This window comes from Toxorhynchites rutilus, chromosome 1 (genome assembly GCF_029784135.1).
Source record: "Toxorhynchites rutilus septentrionalis strain SRP chromosome 1, ASM2978413v1, whole genome shotgun sequence".
NCBI lineage: Eukaryota > Metazoa > Arthropoda > Insecta > Diptera > Culicidae > Toxorhynchites > Toxorhynchites rutilus.
This window is the reverse complement of record NC_073744.1, coordinates 131,202,307-131,225,506: the sequence shown is the minus strand read 5'-3', so window position 1 is coordinate 131,225,506 and position 23,200 is coordinate 131,202,307. Positions and strand designations below refer to the sequence as shown.

The following is a 23,200-nucleotide window of genomic DNA, read 5'->3' as shown; positions in this document are numbered from 1 at the left end:
TGTATTTGTAAATCAATTTTATTGTAGTCGAATAAAAAAGAAGGCTCTATTGTATCCAAAAATCAAATTAATTTCGAGAAAGGGTACAATTTTGAGTAACGAAACTCTGTTTAATGGCCATCATAGCTTAAGTGTTCGGAATATGAGACAAAATGTACCTAATAATAAATATTAGGCTGTCAAAAGAGTCCTGCGGTATTTTTTTTTGAATTTTCATTTGTTCATAAAATTAGTTACAATCATCTGTTTTAAGTCAAATATGCGCCGTTTTGTTCGATGTCTTGTTCCCAACGAGATGCCAACTTCATAATACCCCTGTTATAGAAGCTCGCTTCCTTATTGGCAAAAAACTCGGATAGCCAATTTTCACAGGCCTTCTTCTTCTGACTTCTGACTACCTAGCTCGTTCGCCATGGACAAAAACAGGTGGTAGTCACTTGGTGCAAGGTCCGGACTATACGGCGGATGCAAAAGAACCTCCCATCCGAGCTCCCGGAGCTTCTGGCGCGTCACCAAAGAAGTGTGTGGCCTGGCGTTGTCCTGATGGAAGACAATGCGGCCTCTGTTTATCAAAGATGGCCTCTTCTTCATGAGTGCTACCTTCAAGCGGTCCAGTTGTTGGCAGTACAGGTCCGAATTGAGCGTTTGGCCATAGGGAAGCAGCTCATAATAGATTATTCCTTGACAATCCCACCAAACACACAGCAGAACCTTCCTGGCCGTTAATGAGGGCTTGGCCACCGTCTGAGCCGCTTCAGCGGGCTTCGACCACGACCGTTTGCGCTTCACGTTGTCGTAAGTGATCCACTTTTCATCGCCAGTCACCATCCGCTTCAGAAACGGGTCGATTTTGTTGCGATTCAGCAGCGATTCACATGCGTCGATACGGTCAAAGATGTTTTTTTGCGTCAACGTGTGTGGCACCCATACATCGAGCTTCTATGTGAATCCAAGCTTCTTCAAATGGTTAATAACGGTTTGATGACTTATCCCGAGCTCTTGGCCGATGCTACGGCTGCTACTATGCCGGTCTTTCTCGGCTAATTCAGCGATTTTGTCGCAATTTTCGACGACAGGCCTTCCGGAGCGTGGCGCATCTTCGACGATCTCTACACCAGAACGAAAACGTCGAAAACATCGTTGTGCGGTGGAAATGGAAACTGTATCGGGTCCATAAACTGCACAAATTTTATTGGTTTGAGTTTTTACACTATAACTCACGAACGGCTTAACCAAACAAAACAAAACGCGCAAAAATACCTTTCCAACAAGCTATAGTATGACTCGATACAATGAATACAACTAGAACTACGCGCTTACAACGACACCTCGCGGAAATACCGCAGGACTTTTTTGACAGCCTAATATAACCATCAGCGAATTCAAATTTGCTCTTAACCCTTTCAGGACCATAAGGTTACGGTACATTATTAAATCAATTTACCTAGATGTAATGAATTAATAGGCACCCTAAAAACATAATTTATACTAAAAATTCCAAAAACTTTTACATTTTTTTTGGAAATTTATGGGACAAATATGTCCCTATGTTCGCTAAGGGTTACTTTCTACTGAAACATCTAAATTTTGGTTTACTTGTTGGTAAGAGTGTTTTGTTATAAATAATGTACATTTGTTACTCAGTATACTTTTATTTACTTATTTATAGATAATATAAATAAAATAGGGCAAGTTATTTGTGGTACTCGGCGAAACAATTCCTGTTGTTAGTGTAGCAAAGGTGCACTTTACACAAAATACAAGTATTATTTGTGCGGTTTTCTTTTTTGTACTTGGCACAATGTACGCACCTCTTTCTGGCATTCGACTTTTCCATTGGGTGCGATGGTAATTGTCGTTTCACTGCTTTGCGTACTACACTACTTCTTGCAGTTGGAAGGCCTCTTTGTCTGTTGGTAAAACCATTTATCAAACTCCGAGCAACAACTTGTCTGAATTGCAAGGTCGACAACAGAGATCCTTCAATTTTTTTTTGTTCATGAAGCTTAGTGTAGACGGTATGTGCATTATTGATCGATATATCTAACAGATCAAAGAATAGGCGAAGATAATACTTTATTTTTGATCTCCGATCTATTTCATAGCACACTTTTAGTTGGTCCATTAGGTCCACTCCACCCATATTTTTGTTATAGTGTGACACAATTTTAGGACATCTCACGTCAATTTTATCTGCTGAGCCAGCCTGTCGCCGTTTCACGGTATCAGTTTCTACAGGTGACAGAAAGTTGGTCAAGAAATGTACCGCTTTATTATCCATCCATTTCACATACGATATGCCTTGAAAACTTGTGGTGTAAATGTCCCCACGCTTCATTTTTTTATCCACTGGTGCAGTTTTCGGAAGATGTTTTCGGTTAATTCGAACAGTCCCACATGCCTTGATATTCTGGTCAATCAGTCTGTACTGCAACAAAGGTGAGTTGAACAAATTGTCAATGTAAATTTCACATCCCAAGCCGTCCAGCTTTGTCGTAAGTTTCAGCACTACTGATTCACCTAATCCATACTCAGTCCCTGAAGTTCGTTTACCGGTATATAAATCAAATTCAAATAAGTAACCCGTTTCTGCATCACATCTGCACCATAATTTGAAACCCCATCTTACTGGTTTATTTTTTATGTATTGCTTCATTACGTTGTGACCCTTGAATTTGATCATATGCTCGTCGATGGATTGTTTTTTCGTGTTATTGAGAGCGTTTTGAAATGAAGTATTCAAGTGATCCATAACTGGCCGGATTTTGTATGCTCGATCATAGTTAGGGCTGTTTATGTCTCTTACATCGTCATTGTTACAGAAATGTAGATTTCTGCGTATTTCTTCGAATCGCGTTCTTGGCATAACATTTGAAATGAATGGTACCGCCATGTCTGGTTCTGTAGACCAGTAATCTCTCAATGATGGCAAGATATGATAGCCCATAACCAGATTCACACCAAGAAATGCTTTCATTTCATCGATTTTGATAGTGAACTCCCGTCCATTTTGGTGAGCGTATTGTACTGACTCGGATACTATACGTTCAACTAAAATGTCGAAATTAGTTACTAAACGGAAAATGTCAAAAGGAGTCAATGTATCGGCTTCAACTTCTTGACAGATTTTCACCTTTCCGAATTCATATTCCACGTCAGGAAAAACATTTGGGTGGTATGTTCTCGGATTCCAATTGAAAACCGGTTGAAGGTTGGAATGTGCTTCAGTGACGATTTCCTGTCGAGATGTTGAAGGTTCAGGTGATTCTTGCCGTTGAAGAGTCGTCGTTCCTTCAATCTCGACATCAAATACCCCTTGGTCATCATCCTGTGTTAGAAGTCTTTGGTCTTCTTCATCAAGCACTAAGTCATCTTCCTCATCGCTATTGTCACCCATCAAAATTTGATGAATTTCATTTTCTCGAAGCTCAAAAACTCCACGTCCCTTACGAAACATATTCTGCAACAATATGAATAAGAAAATGATAGCATTTTGGTATAAATCACCAGGCCAAAAAGTTATGAAATTCCGTATAAAAAGTATTCCTTTACGCCGACAGGGACATCCGTGTCCCATAATCTCTATAACGATTTATCACAGAATACAACACAAATACATTACTACGGAATATTTAGAATAACAATTTACTTACCAGGTAACGATAATTTGACACTGTAAAAACTTGAAAAGCACTGCTACAATATCAATTATTTATTCCAAACAGCTGATCATTCGCGCCAAAAGAACTCTGACGTTCCGGTGACCATAGACAATAAACGGTGTTAGATATTATGTATTGCCAGTAAAAAATAATAAAAAGGTACATTCCGAAATATTAAAATAAAAAAGTAATTTACAATGGTTACGTAAATATTGAATTAATTCATGATTTTTGCTTGGGACATCGGCGTCCCCGTGGTCGTGAAAGGGTTAAACCACTCAAAAGGCTTAATATCGAAGCCGCAAAAATTACATCCACACGCGGAATTTCGGAATTTGTTTGATTTTCGGTTTTTGACGTAGGGTTACGTCTTTCGGGAACATATTGGGGTACAAATCGAAAATCGAAAATCGAGCACATCGTGAAAATTGTCCATTTTCAAACGCTTATTGCTCAGTCATTTCATGATGGATTGATAAAATTTTTGCGTCAATCAATTTCAGCACTCCATAACAATTTTTTATATTGAATAAATAAATATATGTCATAAACCTAACCATCAAACAATTTGAAAATCTCAACCCCTATCCTAACGTAAATACCCACTTCTGATTGGTCGAAATTGACGTCACATACGGTGGTTCCCTAACAGAGACATCTAAACCAAGATGCTCGGGAGAAATCGGCATTGTAAATATATGCAAGTCGGGGGCTTTTTTATATTTCAAGTAAGGTGAGTGATACGATTAATTTTAGCAAATAAAATTTAAATTTGGAACTTTAATGGTGGTTGCTTCGTGAAATTTCATATCAATGACCGATTGTGTATTGTGAAAAATTTAGCACAAGTGGATGTGTGAAATTGTATATTGTAGCAGTTATGTTAAAAATGACTTGATATATGAAAAGGTTTATTTCAATTTTCATAAATAAAAATCAAGGAGTGTTCCCGCTCGAGAACGGGTCGTTCGGTTTGAGCTGTCTGTTTTGTTGTGTTCATTTAGTTAGTCCAATTATAATTCGCGTTGGGTTGAATAAAAACTCAGAAAGTAAAAAAAAATTAAAAAATTACCTTTTTCATGTCAAATATGTTTTCTGATGATGATGAGATTTGACATTGATAAATGTGTTCGGGATTGATAATTATCTTATATAACATAGATGAGTTTTGTTTCTTTATTTTATCCATACATAACACAGGAGGCATCTCGTGTAGGGTCACAGAGGGCGGTTCACATTACATTTCATTCCACTTCGGTATCTTCTATCTGATACGCACCATCTAACGACTAATTACCATCATTCTGTTATCATCACTCGGTTGTCTCGGTAAACACTGGTGGAGTGAACAAACAATACTCAACAACCGAACAAAACGACCCTTTTCAGGGCCACCAAATCAGTATCAAAGAGTTTAATTCTTCGAACATATACAAAATCAATAGATAGTCAAACGGAATCCTACGTTAACTATGCGGTCGTGTCTCAGACACAACCCTCTCGTGACTTTTGTTTCCCTATTTCACTTTTGATCAGTATTCATTGTCATAGGATGGTTTAAATATTCTAGAATAGCACGTAGAAGGGGTTCCCATCAACAGAAATACTAAATTCATAATGCAACTATACAAATCAACCACCACCATCATACCCCCCTGCGCCTAAAAATGGCTACTGTGTAATGTATCATATGAGGGGCTTAGAATGAAAGGGGTATAAGTGATTTGATCGATTTCTCTACATCGACTCGCTCTTCTGGTCATAACTTAGCTGCAAATACATTCCCAGTTGTATTTGACAATGTGGAAGATAGGTCAGAACCTCATCTATCGGATTCTATAGCGAACTTAAATTGGAACTTTTTTTGCAGTTGAGTTATTAACTGAAGAAAAAGTTGATGAAGAGAAATCGATCAAGTCACTTACACCCCTTGCATTCTAAGGCCCACATAATGCAATGGTATAGAAGGAATAATCTTACGACTGAAAAAGGCTACTGTGTAATGTATAATTCATAGATGTAACATGTACACGATTAAAATCCGGCTCTGTTACAGCTACTATGCTAATGAGCCTAAATAAATAAACAAATGGGATTTAAAAAAAGAGAGATTGTGATTTATTTGAAGTGCAATGTTTTAGGCTTAGTAGCTGATATATCCAGAAGCAGCTGTCCTCGGAAGAGAATCTCATGTTCATCCGTCATTGATATTGTTTACGAAACCATAGGAAAATTGGAACACGCAAATCTAGTTGAAGTTAGTTCTGCGTTTCAGCCTTAAATTACTTCCTCGAATCGCAACGATCTCAATAAAGATTCTTCATGGGTAAGCGTTGTAAAATTGTAAACATTCTAAATTTGTCTGCTGTGAAAAATCGGTAAATCGGTAGAGAAGTGGGATCAAGTGGCGCGAAATGCCTTGCTAACCCCACGCTAGAATCATGGTAAAGTTGTTACTACTTACGGAACAGCTCGAACCGAATATCAGCTTCTGAGGTCATCATTGCTTGAAGCGGATGATGAACTTCCCAAGTAACCAATAAAATCTAAGTAATAGCCCTAAATCAACACTATAACTATATCAGCAAACAGAACACTCAACATATACCTGCGATATTTTCAATCCTCATATAGGACGGATATAATGTAAAAGCCTAATTCATTTAGAATCCTGAATCACAAAACTAAGATTGGTTAAAGGTTCAAACAATATTTTGGTATCAAAATGCAGATAATTTATTATTATTCTTTTATTATTTTTAATTGAAAAAAAAAATCCGTTACAGTTTTAATTAATTTTCGTATTTTTCTTCGAAAACCCTCCATCAAAAATTTGGACTCTCTGTAGGGCAAACACAGCGGCCATTTCGTTCCACGATCTCTTCATGTCTGCAGCATCGCCAATTTCCACTTGACAATTGCCCAATATTTTTTCTGTTGAGCGTAACTGGAAACAATTGGGAGAATTGAGGCCTTTTTCAATGTAATCAATGTAATCGAAAAATAAAAATTTGAAAAATGTGGAAATTAGCATTTACAACTCGACAGTTATTCTCTGAACAAAAACTGTCTTCGACAAAGCTGTTACATATGATAGAGCGCTCAATTTTATGTTATCAAAAATAGGGTGACCAAAATTGTCGATGAAATAAAAAATCTAACTTTCTTATCTTCATAGATGGAGGTAAACACATAGTTGACAATGAAGTACACATAGACACCATAGACATAGACAATGTTGTAGCTCCTGTTATAAGTCGTCTTTGTAGAACAAAGTTTTTTCTATCTAATGAAATAACCGATTTACCTTTTTTATGTTGCGTTAGGGACACCATGAAATTTTTTTTAAAATTTTGCTCTAACTTTTATATTTCAAATTCTACATACAAACTGCTTTCGAAAGGCTTTTAGAACTTACAAAAACAAATATTTGTCGATGCAGATCTTGTCAATATCTCAACTTCACTCAAATTTATTGATATTTCTTCTCAAAAATACGATTTTTTTCATTTGTTTGTCATTCTTTCTGGGGCAAACATAGAAAATGTTTGTTGACGGAATTTGATAGAACAAATTTCACTCTATGAAATATGTGGTTTTCAAAGCTGTGTTATATTTTGTGTTTGAGCAAATTAAAATTGAAATCATGAGTTTTTGGGTGAAAACTTTTCAATAACTTTGAGCAGGACTAAGATATTGACAAATTCTGCATCGTAAAATGTTGGTATTGATAATTTTAGAGCTCGTACGAAGACAATTTTGATGTAGGATTTTAAATATAAAAGTTAGAGTAAAAACCCGTTTCTTCATGGTTATCCTAACGCAAATGCAAATTAAATGCAGTTCTACGGGCAATTAAAGAAAAGAGTAAATATTGATGAGAGTAAATTCTTATCTTAGTGTGTCTAGATGGCAAATGGAATTCTTTATGTTTTTTGAAAATTTTGTGAACTAAACTAATTAAACTTATCAACCACCTTTAATTTTATTCCTATAACGTTCTTGTTGTTCTTGTTTCCCCGTCGGCTTTCCTAGTCAATTGACCAAATTTTGAAGTTAATTGGAGGAGCACTTCATCGTAAATTGTACCAAAAGTGCAAAATGCTCTGCATACTCACGGAATGAACGATTCAATGAATGTAGCGATGATGATGCAACATGTCACGGAGATTAAAAGTACCTGACTGCGCCATTTTCTGTTAGTGACACTGTGGGAAGCGATCAGTCAACTTCATATGTTAAGCCACCATGGGATCAATTCGGAAATATTGCTGCTTTACCGATTGCTCACGTAACTCAGAGCAATCATTCTATACAATGAACTATGCGTTGGTTGAATAGAAATAGAAGGATTTGCTATGAAGTATGCGATTGGTTGGTTTGTCAATTTCGAAAACTAAACGTCAACGCTTAGCTATTGTCCTTGAGAGAAGCCATTTTCGAGCCTCGCTCTCGCGAGATGAGTCGTGTCTGAAGTATTCGTTTCATTTTCTTTTTTTTTCTTTTTTGTTTATGGCAACTTTAAACTTTTTGTTTCATTCATCTTCGACAGTTAAATTAAATTTTATACAAGAAGTAGGTTTCTTTCAGAAACATTATCAAATTATTTTCTATAGATTCGTCTCGGTTGAGAATGTCTTTTGGATTTTGACCAATATTGTGCCGGCCTTCAGCATCTTTGGTATGTTAACAATTCAACAAAAATGGCAAACAGAAATAGCATTACAGGAAAATAAGGGTTATTCTGTTTAGCGATTAAGGAGTGAGTAATGAAAGTGTGACCAAATCGGAGCTGGATGAGAACCAGGTTTTGATGTTTGGAGTTGTGTTTTTAATTTTGTGTGGATGAATGGAATGAATGTTTCTCCAGGCTGTATTCCAACTTAGGCGAACCTTAATGTTTCACCCAACGGATGATGTTAGATGGAGGACAGGGAATATCTTGTGGTTCTTCTGTTCTCGCCATGCGGCTGTTTTCTTGTCGGCGGCTGTTTCTGAATATTCCGGAATAACCAGGAACCCAACAGAATATGTTTTGTTAGAAAAGAATGCGTTTGTTACTTGAGTTAGCTTATATGAGGTCAGTTCCACAAAAATCACGTTGCGAACTTTCAAGTTTAAAGCCTCTATAAAATAAACAAAGATAGAAAGCATGTGCTCCCGTGGCCGAATGGTTAGCGTCCCACATCAACATGCCGGGGATTCAGGTTCGATTCCCGTTCTAGCCGGGAGATTTTTCGTCAAAGAAAATTCTTCCGACTTGCACTGAGGTCACGCGTATTCTAGAGCTTGCCACTCCAGAGTACATTCAAGGCGTATTAGACGGCATAGAAATCTCAACCAAGCACTACTGAACAATATTGACGCAAGTAATGCTACGTTGAGAAGGCAAAAGTTCCACTGGAACGTTAGTGCCATCCAAGAAGAAAGCATGTAACATTGGATCAGGCGAGAATTATAAATTATTTAACGGTGACTTTCTCTGTCTTAGTTTCACTCTAGACATTGATCTGCCAACATCGTACGCAAAGGCTGAGACCATATATGGAAATTAGAATCTGTTTTCTTAAGTTACAATAAAATCACGCATTTTCTTGAATGGCGTTTACGTTCCCTGTGGAACTTTTGTCGTTTCAACATATGCATTAACTAGCGTCATTTATTAATCCTTAGTTGAGATTTCTTAAGCCAAATAACACGCCTTGAATGTATTCCGAGGGGCAAGCTCTTAAATACTTGTGACCACAGTGCAAGTCGAAGGAAATTTCTTTGACGAAAAATCCCCCGGCCAGACCGGGAATCGGACCCGAACACCCGGCAAAAATGTTTCGATTTTCACATTTTTTTCTAATGATGAAAAGTGTACTATTTTGAATTTTCATAGTAAAAGCCGTTTGCTATCTTGAACAACAATGAGTTGAACTATAATATTCTTCGAGAAACGGGAATTGAAGCGGTATGTGGACGCTGGGAATGGGCATATGGCATATTCCTTAGGGTGACCACTATGCCCTCATTTCCCCTATCTGTTAAGCTTGATGTGAACAACAGATTTGTGCCTTATTCATGCTTCTGTTGTTTTCCTGCTTTCTCTTCCTGCGTTGTATTAGAAGCGTTTCTAGGATTTTACGAATTTACAATATCGAGAACGAATTTCTATGCCGAAAAAGCGTGTCCGCTACTAAGCGAACAATTTTGAGCTCATAACTCAGGGCCCCTCAACTGACCATCTCCGTGTGTTATTCTAGCTACTATGCCCACGCAACAATTATCATGTGACAGTAATCCCAGTCCTTGACCGCTCACATTTTCGGTCTGCTGCAACGGTAATTGACACTATTAATAACACAACAATGAAACCTCATATCAACAGTCCCAATGTTAGCATTCGAACAATAGAAATATTCTTACGCCGAAAAAGGCGACATGTGTTATGTATCGATAGAATAGGAATATTCATACGTCTAAACGGCTACTGTATAATATATAAAACAAACGTTTATCGATGGATAGGAATACTCTTACGCCTGAAAATGGCTAATGTGTAATATACAACATGAGAAAAAATATTCACGATAAATTCGGCTCTGTTTACAGCACTTATTTACAGTTACTTATTGGCAACCGTCGAGTGTTTTTTTTCGGAATATAATCAAAGCAGAAATGAGAAATGAAATGAAATCAGCTCAGCAACGACACGATGAACGCAATTTTAGAATCAAAAGATTTGATTGAACATCGTGGCGGCAGCTCGAAAATTTTAAATCGATGTATAAGATTACTCGTTATTGACGAACGGGTAGGTAAGCACACAAATGGATACAATAAAAATATGGAAAAATAGGAATGCTTCCAATTTTCTTTAGTTTACTTCGTTTACAGATTGTGGAATCGTAATATACGGCATGACAAACAAATCTTGGAGAAATTCTGACTCGCTTACTGTGCATATCATCAAAATTCGGTCGTAGCAAAAAAATTCGAGGGGTTGTATCCAAGACACGACCGCTTAGAACGTAGGACTACACAATCTTTTTTTTTTAATTTGTTGATTTATCATCTCGGATATTATTTGATAATACGTCGGAATTTCATAAATAACTCTTAAGTAAAAAGTTTCGGGACCCTGGCTGGCGTGGTTTTGTAGAATCATTTCGAGAAGAATTGTACTGAGTATTTAACCGTCATCGGCATCTTCTGTGCATCGCCATTTAACAAGCATCAAACACGCGTCTAACAGATGCACACAGTTGTAGCGATAAAAATGAAACATCGCGAGAATAACCGTTTATAAAAAATCGTTTCTCCATTCTCGGTCAAAACCGTCAACAAAGCTAGCTTGCACTCTTCTCTTGTTTCACCTGCTTTGCCATGGCTCGGATGGTTGTATTAATTGCAATGCCAGATGTACTTGAAGTGAAATGTTCGCTAGCGTTCACAGCACATAAAACACAAAACGAGCAGAATAAGCGACCTTTGTTGTTTCGAGAACAAAAAGACTCTGAGAATTTTCCTCAGAGGAGATGCAATAATTATACGCTAGCGACATCTCACTTACTGTGCAAGTTTCTTACCCTTCGCTGTTTCTTTTCTAGCGGCTGCATAAATTGCACGTTTTTGACAGCTCTGTTCGGGAAAGCACACAAATGGACAGAACAAATGTATGGGGAAATGGGAATGCTTTAAATTTTCATCAATTTAAACCATATACAGACTATGGGATTGTGATGTATAGCATATCAAACAAATCTTAGAAAAATTCCGTTTCGATTGATATTCAAATCATTAAAATCCGTTCGCGGCAAAAATAGTTATTAACGTCAACTTTATTTCATAAAAACGTGACCTGTTTTCTGATTTGGCACCCTTAATGTAAGACGTAGTCCTATGTCAAAAAACATATTCACGTTAACATCAAATCATGACCTATTTTCTGGTTTGGTTGCGCAGCGGCGATATGGCCAGTGAGGAACATCCGAGGGATTATTGCTAATTGAAGAAATACAATTGATTACTAAGTCAACGGGCTGTCCTATGTCAACCTTGCGGTTTTATCATAGGTATAACCCATCCATAGTTTTTTAAAGATGTTTGTTCGCAATGTTCACCGTGAAATAATCGTACCTTTTCACCACCTGTTCATGTCCACATTCATGGAAACTCTAAACCTGCCTTTAGATGAGAACTTCGCTCCCCTTACATTGACCTCTGAATAAATTTCATTATGAAAAAATCAATTCATAATAAAAATTGCGCTCCGGTAGCGTTAATACGTAAGTACTAGTATTTGTATCAAGTAAATCTGGATATAAAGTAAGTAAGTAAATATAATATTTTCTAGTAAATAAATGGATATTTCTTCATACTTCATGATTTTTCTCTACGATGAATATTTCCGATGGTACAGATTTTTTGAAGAAAAAGTACAGATGAGAAAGATTTTTTACCCTTCTGGTACAGATAAAAATGTGGCAACACTGCACAATGGTCCAGGAGATGCATTTAAGTGGAAATTTGCATTTAGAGCTTGACAGTTATTCTCTAGACAAAAACTGTCTTAGACAAAGTTGTTACTCATGATAGAGCGCTCGTTTTTATGTTGTCAAAAATAGGGTGACTATAATTGTCGATGAAATAAAAAATCTAGCTTTCTTATCTTTATAGACAGAGGTAAACATAGTTTGACAATGTTGTAGCTACAATTATTTGAGACATCTTTGTAGAACAAAGTTTTCCTCTATCTATTGAAATAACCGATATAGCGCCTTTTTTCTGAGTTACGTTAGGGTCCCCATGAAATAAAACTGTTTTTTTTTTGCTCTAACTTTTATATTTGAAATTTAACATGCAAACTGTCTTCAAAAGACTTTAAGAGCTTACTAATACAAACATTTTTCGATGCAGAACTTGTCAATATCTCAGCTTTACTCAAAGTTATTGATATTTCTTCCCAAAAAACATGCTCTTTTTATTTGTTTGTCATTCTTTCTGGGGCAAACGTGAACAAAGTTTATTAGCGGCATTTGAAAGAGCATATTTCACTCTACATGATGTATGATTTTCAAAACTATGTTATTTTTTGTGTTTGAGTAAATTAAAATTGTAATCATAAGTTTTTGGGTAAGAAACCATCAATAACTTTGAGTAGGGTTAAACTATAGACAAGTTCTGATTCGCAAAATGTTGGTATCGATAAACTCTAAAAGTCGTACGAAGACAGTTTTGATGTAGAATTTTAAATATAAAAGTTAAAGCAGAAAAAACACGTTTTCCAATGGTCACCCTAATGCAACACAAAGAAAAGCGTTAAATCGATTATTTTAAAAGATAGAAAAAAGCTTTGTTCTACAAAGTTGTTTAAAATAACTGGGGCTACAACATTGTTGAACTATGTTTATATCTATCTTTAAAGATAAGAAAGTTAGATTTTTCATTTCATCGACAATTTTGGTCACCCTATTTTTGATAACATAGAAATGAGCGCTCTATCATATGTAACAACTTTATCTAAGACAGTTTTTGTCTAAACAATAAATATCTCCCACAAAGTTTTTTTTGGCGCCTTCTATCTGAGTTGCATTAGGGTAACTATGAAAAAAACGGGTTTTTTTACTCTAACTTTTATATTTAAAGTTCTACATCAAAATAGTATTCGTACGACTTTTAAAGCTTATCAACACCAACATTTTGCGATGTAGAACATGTCAATATCTCAATCCTGCTCAATGTTGATGGGTTTTTATCCAAAAACTCATGATTTCAATTTTAATTTAATCAAACACAAAAAATAACATAGTACCGAAAATCACATATTATATAGAGTGAAATCTGTTCTTTCAAATTCCTTATGTTCGCTCCAGAAAGAATGACAAACAAATGAAAAGAGCGTGGTTTTTGGGAAGAAATATCAATAACTTCAAGTAAAGTTGAGATATTGACAAGTTCTGCATCGTTTGTATTAGTAAGCTCTAACAGTCTTTCGAAGACAATTTGCATGTAAAATTTCAAATATAAGATTTAGAGCAAAAAAACAGTTTTTTCGTGGTGAACCTAACGTAACTTAGAAAAAAGGCGCTATAACGGTTATTTCAAGATATAGAGAAAAACTTTGTTCTACAAAGATGTCTCAAATAATTGGAGCTTCAACATTGTCGAACTATGTTTACTTCTGTCCATAAAGATAAGAAAGTTAGATTTTTTATTCCATCGACAATTATGGATTTTTGACAACATAAAAACGAACGCTCTATCATGATTAACAACTTTGTCTAAGACAGTTTTTTCTAGAGAATAACTGTCAAGCTCTAAAAGCTAATTTCCACTTAATTACATCTCCTAGCCCGTTGTGCACTGGTTACAAGTTATCTCAGAAGTACAATTCAATAAATGCGCACTTTTGCCCCGTAAATTCGCATTTGTCATTGTGTATTAAAATAAGTTTTTGTCCAACTACAAACAAAACTCGAGAAATTCTCGTACTACGTTTCGAACGTAACATATTGGGTTGGGGAAAAAGAAATGTGGTATTTCTGATCGAAATTTGACGCTTTATTTAACATACTTAAAATTATCCAATTTAAGTCAAATTTGCGCCGTTTTGTTCGTAAACTTGTTGCCATTTAGAAGGCAACTTCATTATCCCACCTTATAACCCCCCCCCCCCCTTCTTATTAGCAAAAAACTCAGACAATCAGTTTTCGCAAGCCTTTTTTCAGGCCAACTTAGTATCATCAAGAGCGTTTTGCATGGACCGGAAGAGATGATAATCGCTTGGAGCCAGGTCCGGACTATACGGTAAGTGCAATAACGGGTGTTAAATAAAAAATTAGATTTTTTTCAATACCTTTCAGTAACTCAAATAAAGAGCGTAGAATTTTCTTTCTCCAAGAAAATTGCTCTTTGGGCTCCCTAGAAACAGCACGTGCTCCGCGAACGCATTGTACGGTTCTGCGAAACGCATTTCCAGCAAGGAAAAAAGTTCACGGTGGCACATTTTAAGGAAGAAAATGTACCTGTCAGTACGATGTGGGTGAAGATACCAATAAAAAGATACCAATAACTTTTAATTACAACTGACATTTTTTGTAGCCGATGATAAGACAGTTTTATCATTTAAATTAGAAGCACACCATCCTACGAGAATATTCTGAGATGGTGGAGTGTTGGAATTGACCTATCTGGTCATGGGAACCATTTGAAATTTCAAGAAATTCACGAAAATGGACAAGTCCTAAGGCTAATATTTTTCGGAGGCGATAGAATGTCAATTTTATCATTTGAATTAGAAGCATACTATCCTCCGAGAATATTCTGAGATGGTGGAATGTTGGAATTGACCCATCTGGTCATGGGAACCATTTTAAATTTCAAGAAATTTACGATAATGGACAAGTCCTAAGGCTAATATTTTTCGGAGGCGATAGAATGTCAATTTTATCATTTGAATTAGAAGCATACCATCCTCCGAGAATATTCTGAGATGGTGGAATGTTGGAATTGACCCATCTGGTCATGGGAACCATTTTAAATTTCAAGAAATTTACGATAATGGACAAGTCCTAAGGCTAATATTTTTTGGAGGCGATAGAATGTCGATTTTATCATTTGAATTAGAAGCATACCATCCTACGAGAATATTCTGAGATGGTGGAGTGTTGGAATTGACCCATCTGATCATGGGAACCATTTTAAATTTCAAGAAATTTACGATAATGGACAAGTCCTAAGGCTAATATTTTTCGGAGGCGATAGAATGTCAATTTTATCATTTGAATTAGAAGCATACTATCCTCCGAGAATATTCTGAGATGGTGGAGTGTTGGAATTGACCCATCTGATCATGGGAACCATTTTAAATTTCAAGAAATTTACGATAATGGACAAGTCCTAAGGCTAATATTTTTTGGAGGCGATAGAATGTCGATTTTATCATTTGAATTAGAAGCATACCATCCTACGAGAATATTCTGAGATGGTGGAATGTTGGAATTGACCCATCTGGTCATGGGAACCATTTAAAATTTCAAGAAATTTACGATAATGGACAAGTCCTAAGGCTAATATTTTTTGGAGGCGATAGAATGTCAATTTTATCATTTGAATTAGAAGCATACTATCCTCCGAAAATATTTTGAGATGGTGGAGTGTTGGAATTGACCTATCTGATCATAGGAACCATTTAAAATTTAAAAAAAAATCCACGCGAATGGTTGAGGTTTATGGCAACTATTTTTTGTAGCCGATGGAATGACAATTTTTTCATTTTTGACTTAGACGACAGGATTCTATCTCGTTTCTGAAAGGACTCAAACTGGACAAATAAAAATACTTCAAGTTAAAAGGTAATATAAAAATTTATTGATGAGACTTAAAAATTATATCATTTTAATTTTCGAACATATTTCACATTGTTTTGTAGATGGAATTTTTAGCACCATATTTGGGGCTCATCTACTGCAACACCTCCGTCCACATGATTGACATGACAAAATTAGTGATTTCAAGCTGCTGCAGTATAAACAAATTTTTATTACTGCTGTATTTAGGAGTTTTATTTTGATTTGTTTCCTCTCAGAATCCATGTTTCCTAGCCCGGTCAACGGTTTCTTCAAAAGAAAGTTTTGTGCATATTTAGCTACATATACACCACAGTTGTAGTCGTCGTTTTGCTTGTCGTGCGCAATATTTTTCGAGCCGCTTTGCCAATTGGTTGAATCAAATGGTTGATTTTTAAGTCTCCGAATAGAGCTTACTGCCTTCAAAAATTCTTCTTGTACGTCCTTCAAATATGGGGATGCTGTTTCGAGAGGATCTAAATAAAAAGTTTCTCTATTCATAAAATCAGCAATGAAGAGAACCCAATGGTTCCCTCTTCCAACTTGCTTGGTGGGTGCTTGCCCAGCTCTAACATTCAAAGGAACCACCCATACTCCCGATGTATTGGTTAGAACTGGTAAAACATAATCTCGTTTCCTATCCAATACTTCTTTTAGTTGAGTTGTATCAAACAAGTTTCTCGACATGTAAGTTGATACCAATTTTACGCTTTCGACCTCACATTCTTTTATGGCCACTGCAATTATCGCATCTAAGGTTTCTCCATCCATATATGTATGTGCATCGAGCGTTTGAAGCATTTCTGAGCTTACAATCATACTACTTACTCCTATGCTCTCATATTCTGAAGGAAACTCACCGAAATACCATTTGGTGGTAACTGGAAATTCAAATCCTTTGTCAATGAATTGATGAATAGAGGACAGATTACAGGTAGTTTCTAAATCTTCTTCTAATGATCTTTTTCTGTTGTTATCACTGTTTTCCTTTGAATCTGGGTGCTTCTGTGTTGATTGTTCAAGTTGTGTGTTTAAGCTGTTAGTTTCCTGCTTCTTTTTCTTCTTGAACAAGTGGGTTGAAGCATCTTTTTGAAAGTATGGACTATGCCATTCGTCCTCTATGTCTTCTACGTTTCCGACAAATCTGTCATATTCTGCGATTCTATCATCTTGACGTTTTTTAGCATTACTTATTCCTTTATCAGTAGCGTATATATCTTCAATGTCAAAGTCGGAAAAGTGGAACAGAGATTCAATATACGATTGTAGTTTTCGAAGAAAATGTGTTATTCTTTCGTAGAGCTGACCTTTCATAACATTGTGTTTCAATGTTCGGAAGAAGCTTTCAACCCTTGCGTTTGAAATAGTATCCGGATTCGAGTCAATTTGAGATACTATTATATTTGACCACAAACAAACCACAGGCATGTATTTTTTCAAGGCGACATCTTCCAAGAATCCTTTGAAATACAGTGGGTTCTGTGATCCTTGGCTGAGATCATCTATTTGTTTTAATGTTGTTTCAAATGTTTCTTTTAACAACGCATAAAAAGGCGATCCCAAGAAGATTTTGTCCTCATCTTTTTTTAGAATTTCTGGTTCACCGATGCCAGTATAATCAAATTTACCAGCGCTTTCTGAATCGAAGCTTGTTCTATCATTAATTTTTGCATCTAGTTCTTTTAGTGATGTCTCAAGCATTCGGTTCTCATTTGCAGATCCAAAAATGCATGTCATAATGATAAACAGATCGATTAAGTCCACTAAGTTTGTAGCACGTACAGCCAATCGCATACAGTCCATGAACTTATGTTTTATGTTGATTGGAGCAGATTTCAAGTCCTTAGAAACTACATTCATGAAATGACTGTAGCATAAATGAATGATAGTGAAATTGAGATTGAGTTCTCTTATGCAAACTTTATAACAATCTCGGATATACTCTGGTAGTGTATGGTGTTGATTATTAAGAGCCCGTATCAATCCACCAATCAGTGACCAGCTCCAATCAACACTAACAATTCTCGCTATTTTATTCAATTTATTCATAGAGCTGCCTGACTCGTACGAAGCACGAAATATATTCAACCAATTGTGGAAGTCTACTGTTTTTTGGCTTTCAGTCACAAAGGTTGTTACGGGTACACTAAAATTTGACCGGTAATTGTATGCGACCAAAACATATATTTGAACACGCTTCTCAGCTTTTGAATATCGTACAACCGATCCAGTACCATCCATGTAGAAAATAGGACTGTAAGTCTTGTTTTTTCTCAGCTCTTTGAACATTTTTGTATTAAAACAAATTACACCAAAGGGCTTTCTAAACACATTTTTGATATAAGATCCGTTATCCTCAGACATTTTTATCAAATCTTGAAAATCATCAATATCCCTGTTAAGCTTCGATTTAGCTTCACTGCTAATTTTTTTCAATACATTTTTGCTGACAATGTCTACCTTCTCGAATGGTTCCCTTTTTTTCTTTTCGTTGATCAACTTAGTTCGTAATTCAAGTGGTTTTTGGAGCTGCAGTTTTTTCATATTTATGTTTCTTTTTACTCCTTTGCAATATGCCGCTTTCAGGTTTTCCCCGTGTATCAGGGTCATAGCGACATTAACATAGACATCGACTTTATATATGTTATCACCATCCGTAACAGAAACAATTTTGAAACGATAAGATCTGCAGGTCTTGTGAGCGCAGACACCATAAAATAGCCAGCCAGATTTGTTGCAATTATGAGAATTTATATTGATTATACAATAGATATTGAATTCTTCATATTTGATTTTTAACAAATCTTCTAAGGCCACTATAAAAGGCCTTCTATGCTTTTGTTGCTTATATTTAGCATCGCCAACCTTGGTTTTGCTTTGCATTATATTATGTTGATCATAATGTTTACACATTTCAATGTTCTTCTTGTTGATGTAAAAAGAACACTCGTAAATTGAAGCACCACTATAAAGTCTTTTTGTGGCAGTTGCCCCACATTCCGCAACCTTGACATTGTATTTGATCCTGTTACTGTTGCCTTTTTCTTTTATCTCTTTTCGTAGGTTTTCAAAGTCCGTTGTATTGAACACAAGTTCAGTTACATCTACATCACTGCTATAAGTAGTATCTTGTGATTTGGTCGATCCTTCAAGATCATTGGTATCAAATGAAACAATCGAGTCTTGCATGTCGTTCGTTGATCTCTCTTGCATTTGACTTACTGATGTTTCAAAAATGCGACATTCAATTTCTGGAGCATTAAGTTCCATTCCTTTCTTACATACTTTTGCAGGAAACTCGACGGATAATGATTTTATTTCGACACGCGATAAATCTGTTCCTTTCAATAAAAATCCGAATGGAGGTTGCTGAAGAATAATACATATTAATACATGAATAATTAATTGGAAATGTCATCTTACTTCGTTATCTTTTCCCGTATTATCAACGCCGTCAAAAGTAGTACTTTGAGAGTCGGCCAATTCCTCGAAATCGTTTGTGTCAAATGATACAAATGATAATGTTCTTGTTTCGACACGTGAAGGAGATGAGTTTGTTTCGGACATATGATCTGTTTTATTTAATAAAAGCTGCTAAATAACAACTATTAATACATGAATTAATAAATAGAAATGTCATCTTACTTCATGAACTCCAACGCAGTCTTGTGGCAAGCAGGCACTTTCATTCTCAAAAGAACATTCTTTGAAATTATCGATCTATAAAAATTTGAAGTTACTGTATGGCGTGACTATTTCAAAGCAATTTGATATTTTACACTTACGTTATGACTTTCAGCGGCAATTGAATGTTCAATATTCTGCGGAAATGATTTCACATTGAAAATTTCAAAATAGTTTTATTAATTTCAGGAAGCTTATAACAATTATAAGGGTTCTCACTATTCGTTCTGCACGATACTTCTTATATGTTGGATTACAAGCGAAGTTATTCCTAACTTTTTTTAAGTTAGGTGCGCATTTTTCGTTTAATCCCATTTCTACAAGAATTTCTTTCAGATTCTTAGAATTCAATTCGAATAGCTCATCCAACTCTTCTCTAGCGATCAAATCATTCGCTGCATCCCAACAATTCTGCAAAGTAATCTCAGGAGCAAACCGTTTTACGGATTTTCGATGTTTCATTAGAAGGCTTTTGATTACCTTCATACTAGGATAGTTCGTTTTATCTAATCCCATACGCTCCAAAATTACTTGCATGTTCTTAAAATTTAACTTGAAATCATATTCTAGGCACTTGGTTGAAATTAAACTGTTAACCGCTTCTAAACACATCTCTAAATTAATTTTATAAGAGGATGCCATCTTCACAGTACACATTTCTCAATCCTTATAGTACTCCGGTTGGAAAGGGTCTGACTAAATTTACTGTAGGAAAAAACGACACTAGTTTTCAAAGTCCAAATTTTCACTATAACTTTCTCTAATGGTTTCTAAATACACGTGGTGAATAAAAACTTATAAAGATGGATCATATGCTGCTCTGCTACTTTTATACTCCCTGAAATTGGTGGGGTGTTTGTCCTGTCGGCTTCGCTCGGTTAGCTCGGGTGATATTAGTTTGTTGTGTTGATACTGCTTTCATCTCACTTTCGCACGTCTCTCGGTGATGCGATTGAATGAAAAGGATAGAAATTGTTTCGGCTGGTGTACGGAAAATTAGTGTTCCAAACGAAATGGATCGTCGTGGAATGGATCATGTTCTGCTCTGGTGGGGTATTTGTCCTGTCGGCTTCGCTCGGATAGCTCGGGTGATATTCGTTTGTTGTGTTGATACTGCTTTCATCTCACTTTCGCACGTCTCTGGGTGATGCAATGGAATGACAGGTCATGTCGCAACACGTATGCGCTCGCTCCGCGTGGCGCAAACAGTAGATATTATCGTCTATTACTGCTATTAATCACCTAATATTATTCTATACACTAACTTAACGAACCAAAAAAATAAACACCCTTATTCTTGTTTTCGAACGAACACAAAACGTTCGAAAGAATGCCTCATTCGTATCCTTGGTTTCGTACGAAAGAAATCTATCCGTTCGAACATTCGAACATCGTTCGTTCGAACGAATTGCCCTATCCTCGTTTTCGTACGAAAGTGTTTTTTCATCGGTCAGTCAAACGACACTTTTGAGTAGCGAATCAGATGAAGCGTAGAAGAAAATTTAATCGATGTTTACGTTTTTGTGGTTTATTCAGACGCATAAAATACTCAAATTGATTTTCTCTAATGTTTATTTTAATTAGGGTGGGAAATTTCTATAGAAGCAGATAAAAAATATATAGACATGATTTCTTGATCTGTCGATATTTTCAATTTCGCTGCCGGAGAAAATCGTTTGGTCGTCGAGGATTAAATGAATTGCTGCTCGTTTGTGTTGAACAGGTGAACAATAATGGCTTGAGAGTTTTTAACCTGTCCTCAATTACCATCGCCAAGGTTCGAGCCATACAAATTAATAGTTTAGTTAAACGTTTTGTTTCTGAAAAAAATAATACGTGAAAATTGATGATAATTACTTAGTAGAATATCGACATGCTGAAATTTAAACTGCTTAGCCGGATGATTTTCAATTTTTATCCGTTGAATCCATTCCACGTACCGTGTTTCATCCCTTTTGATTATGAAATGATATTCCTGGTCGACATCTCTTCTTATAATAGGAAACAACGGAAATTATGTGACTGTTGGATTTCGCGTTATGATCATAGGCTTTAGTATCACTAACGCAAATTTCTCCATATTTTCATACCAATTCGTTCAACTTTTCAGACCCATTTATCATTGGGTTCTGGTGGAAACATTCAGAAGCTCTTTTAATAATACATTTAAAGAACATGTAGCAATAGTTTCTATTCATGTTTTTAAAAAGTGAACTCAGGGGTATGAATGCCACACAGAAAAAAGCGCAATTTTTATTATGAATTAATTTTGTCGTAATAAAATTTTTACTGAAGTCATAGATTAATACAAACTGAACCTACCTCAATTTCCATGCATTCGTCGGATTCCAGCTGTATTCCACTTTCAATATCATCACAACTCATCGCAATCGTTTCATTGCCGAACGAAAATTCGCCACGGCGCAACTCCGCCACCGAATATTTTCATTACGATTCGGCGCTAGAGTACGTGCTCCCGTGGCCGAGTGGTTAGCGTCCCACACTATCATGCCGGGGGTTCGGGTTCGATTCCCGTTCTGGTCGGGGGATTTTTCGTGAAAGAAAATTCTTCCGGCTTGCACTGTGGTCACGCGTATTCTAGAGCTTGCCCCTCCAGAGTACATTCAAGGCGTGTTATTCGGCATAGAAATCTCAACCAAGCACTACTAATAAAAATGACGCAAGTAATGCTGCGTTGAGAAGGCAAAAGTTTCACTGGAACGGTAGTGCCATCCAAGAAGAAGAAGAAGCTAGAGTACACAACTTCACTTTGGTGACTTAAGATAATAGCGCTGACTTAGTATTTTTTTTATTTTGCGCTTTTTTATGTCGAAATATTTTTCAGTGTTGATCTTAACGCCTACAGAAAATGTATAGCAGACCAGGAGACAGACACTTCTGTCGTCAAAAATTTCGGCGGTCGACGCCATATTTGAAAATGTCGACGCCGGTTTTTTTCAACAAGAAAAATGGGGCCAACGGCGACCGCCGCTAGCTTATTTTTCTAGTTGACTCGATCGGCTACGGATGTTTTTAGTTCATTCAAGTCTGTTCAGAAGATCGGGACTATCCTGTACCGCCTAGTATGGAAACGACCCCGTGTTAACACTAGATTTACCAGCTATTTATATATACCTATTTCTACCAGCACCAGTCAAAATGACTGGTGTATAAGAAAAAATGAATATTGTGGTTCCAGTCTGTACTATTACTTATCAAATGGCGAAAATAAGTTGAACAATATTAATTGTGATAGATAAATGGACTAATAGACATTGTCAAATAACAAAACACTTAATTGTTTACAGTTTGTTGCTCACAATAGATTTTGCAGTGTATACACTTTCTACATAGACTTTTTTTGCATTTATTGCAAATATTTGTAGTCTTATTGTTATTAAAATATTCTATTTGACACCATTTGCGTACAGAAACAGTGCCATTTGTAGTTGGTATATCAGCTTCGTGTGGTATTTGCCTTGAAGTCTGATATTCTGAAGCAAGTTCTTTTGCTAATTG

General features: G+C 36.1%; 1 protein-coding gene across 1 annotated transcript; it reads right to left on the bottom strand.

Moving 5' to 3' along the window:
• Window positions 1-16,108: 16,108 nt before the first annotated feature.
• On the bottom strand, window positions 16,109-19,886 carry LOC129761447 (uncharacterized). Its single transcript, XM_055759167.1, has 2 exons — window positions 19,421-19,886; window positions 16,109-19,366 (listed from the first exon to the last, which is right to left on the bottom strand). The coding sequence occupies exons 1-2, from the start codon at window positions 19,562-19,564 to the stop codon at window positions 16,109-16,111; spliced, it is 3,402 nt and encodes a 1,133-aa protein (XP_055615142.1). The 5' UTR covers window positions 19,565-19,886.
• Between the last annotated feature and the right edge of the window lie 3,314 nt (window positions 19,887-23,200).

Coding starts and splice junctions, on each gene's coding strand:
- LOC129761447 (XM_055759167.1), bottom strand. CDS start 19,564: ATGTCCGAAACAAACTCATCTCCTTCACGTGTCGAAACAAGAACATTA. Junction 19,367..19,420: donor ATACGGGAAAAGATAACGAA/GTAAGATGACAT, acceptor ATTATTCTTCAG/CAACCTCCATTCGGATTTTT.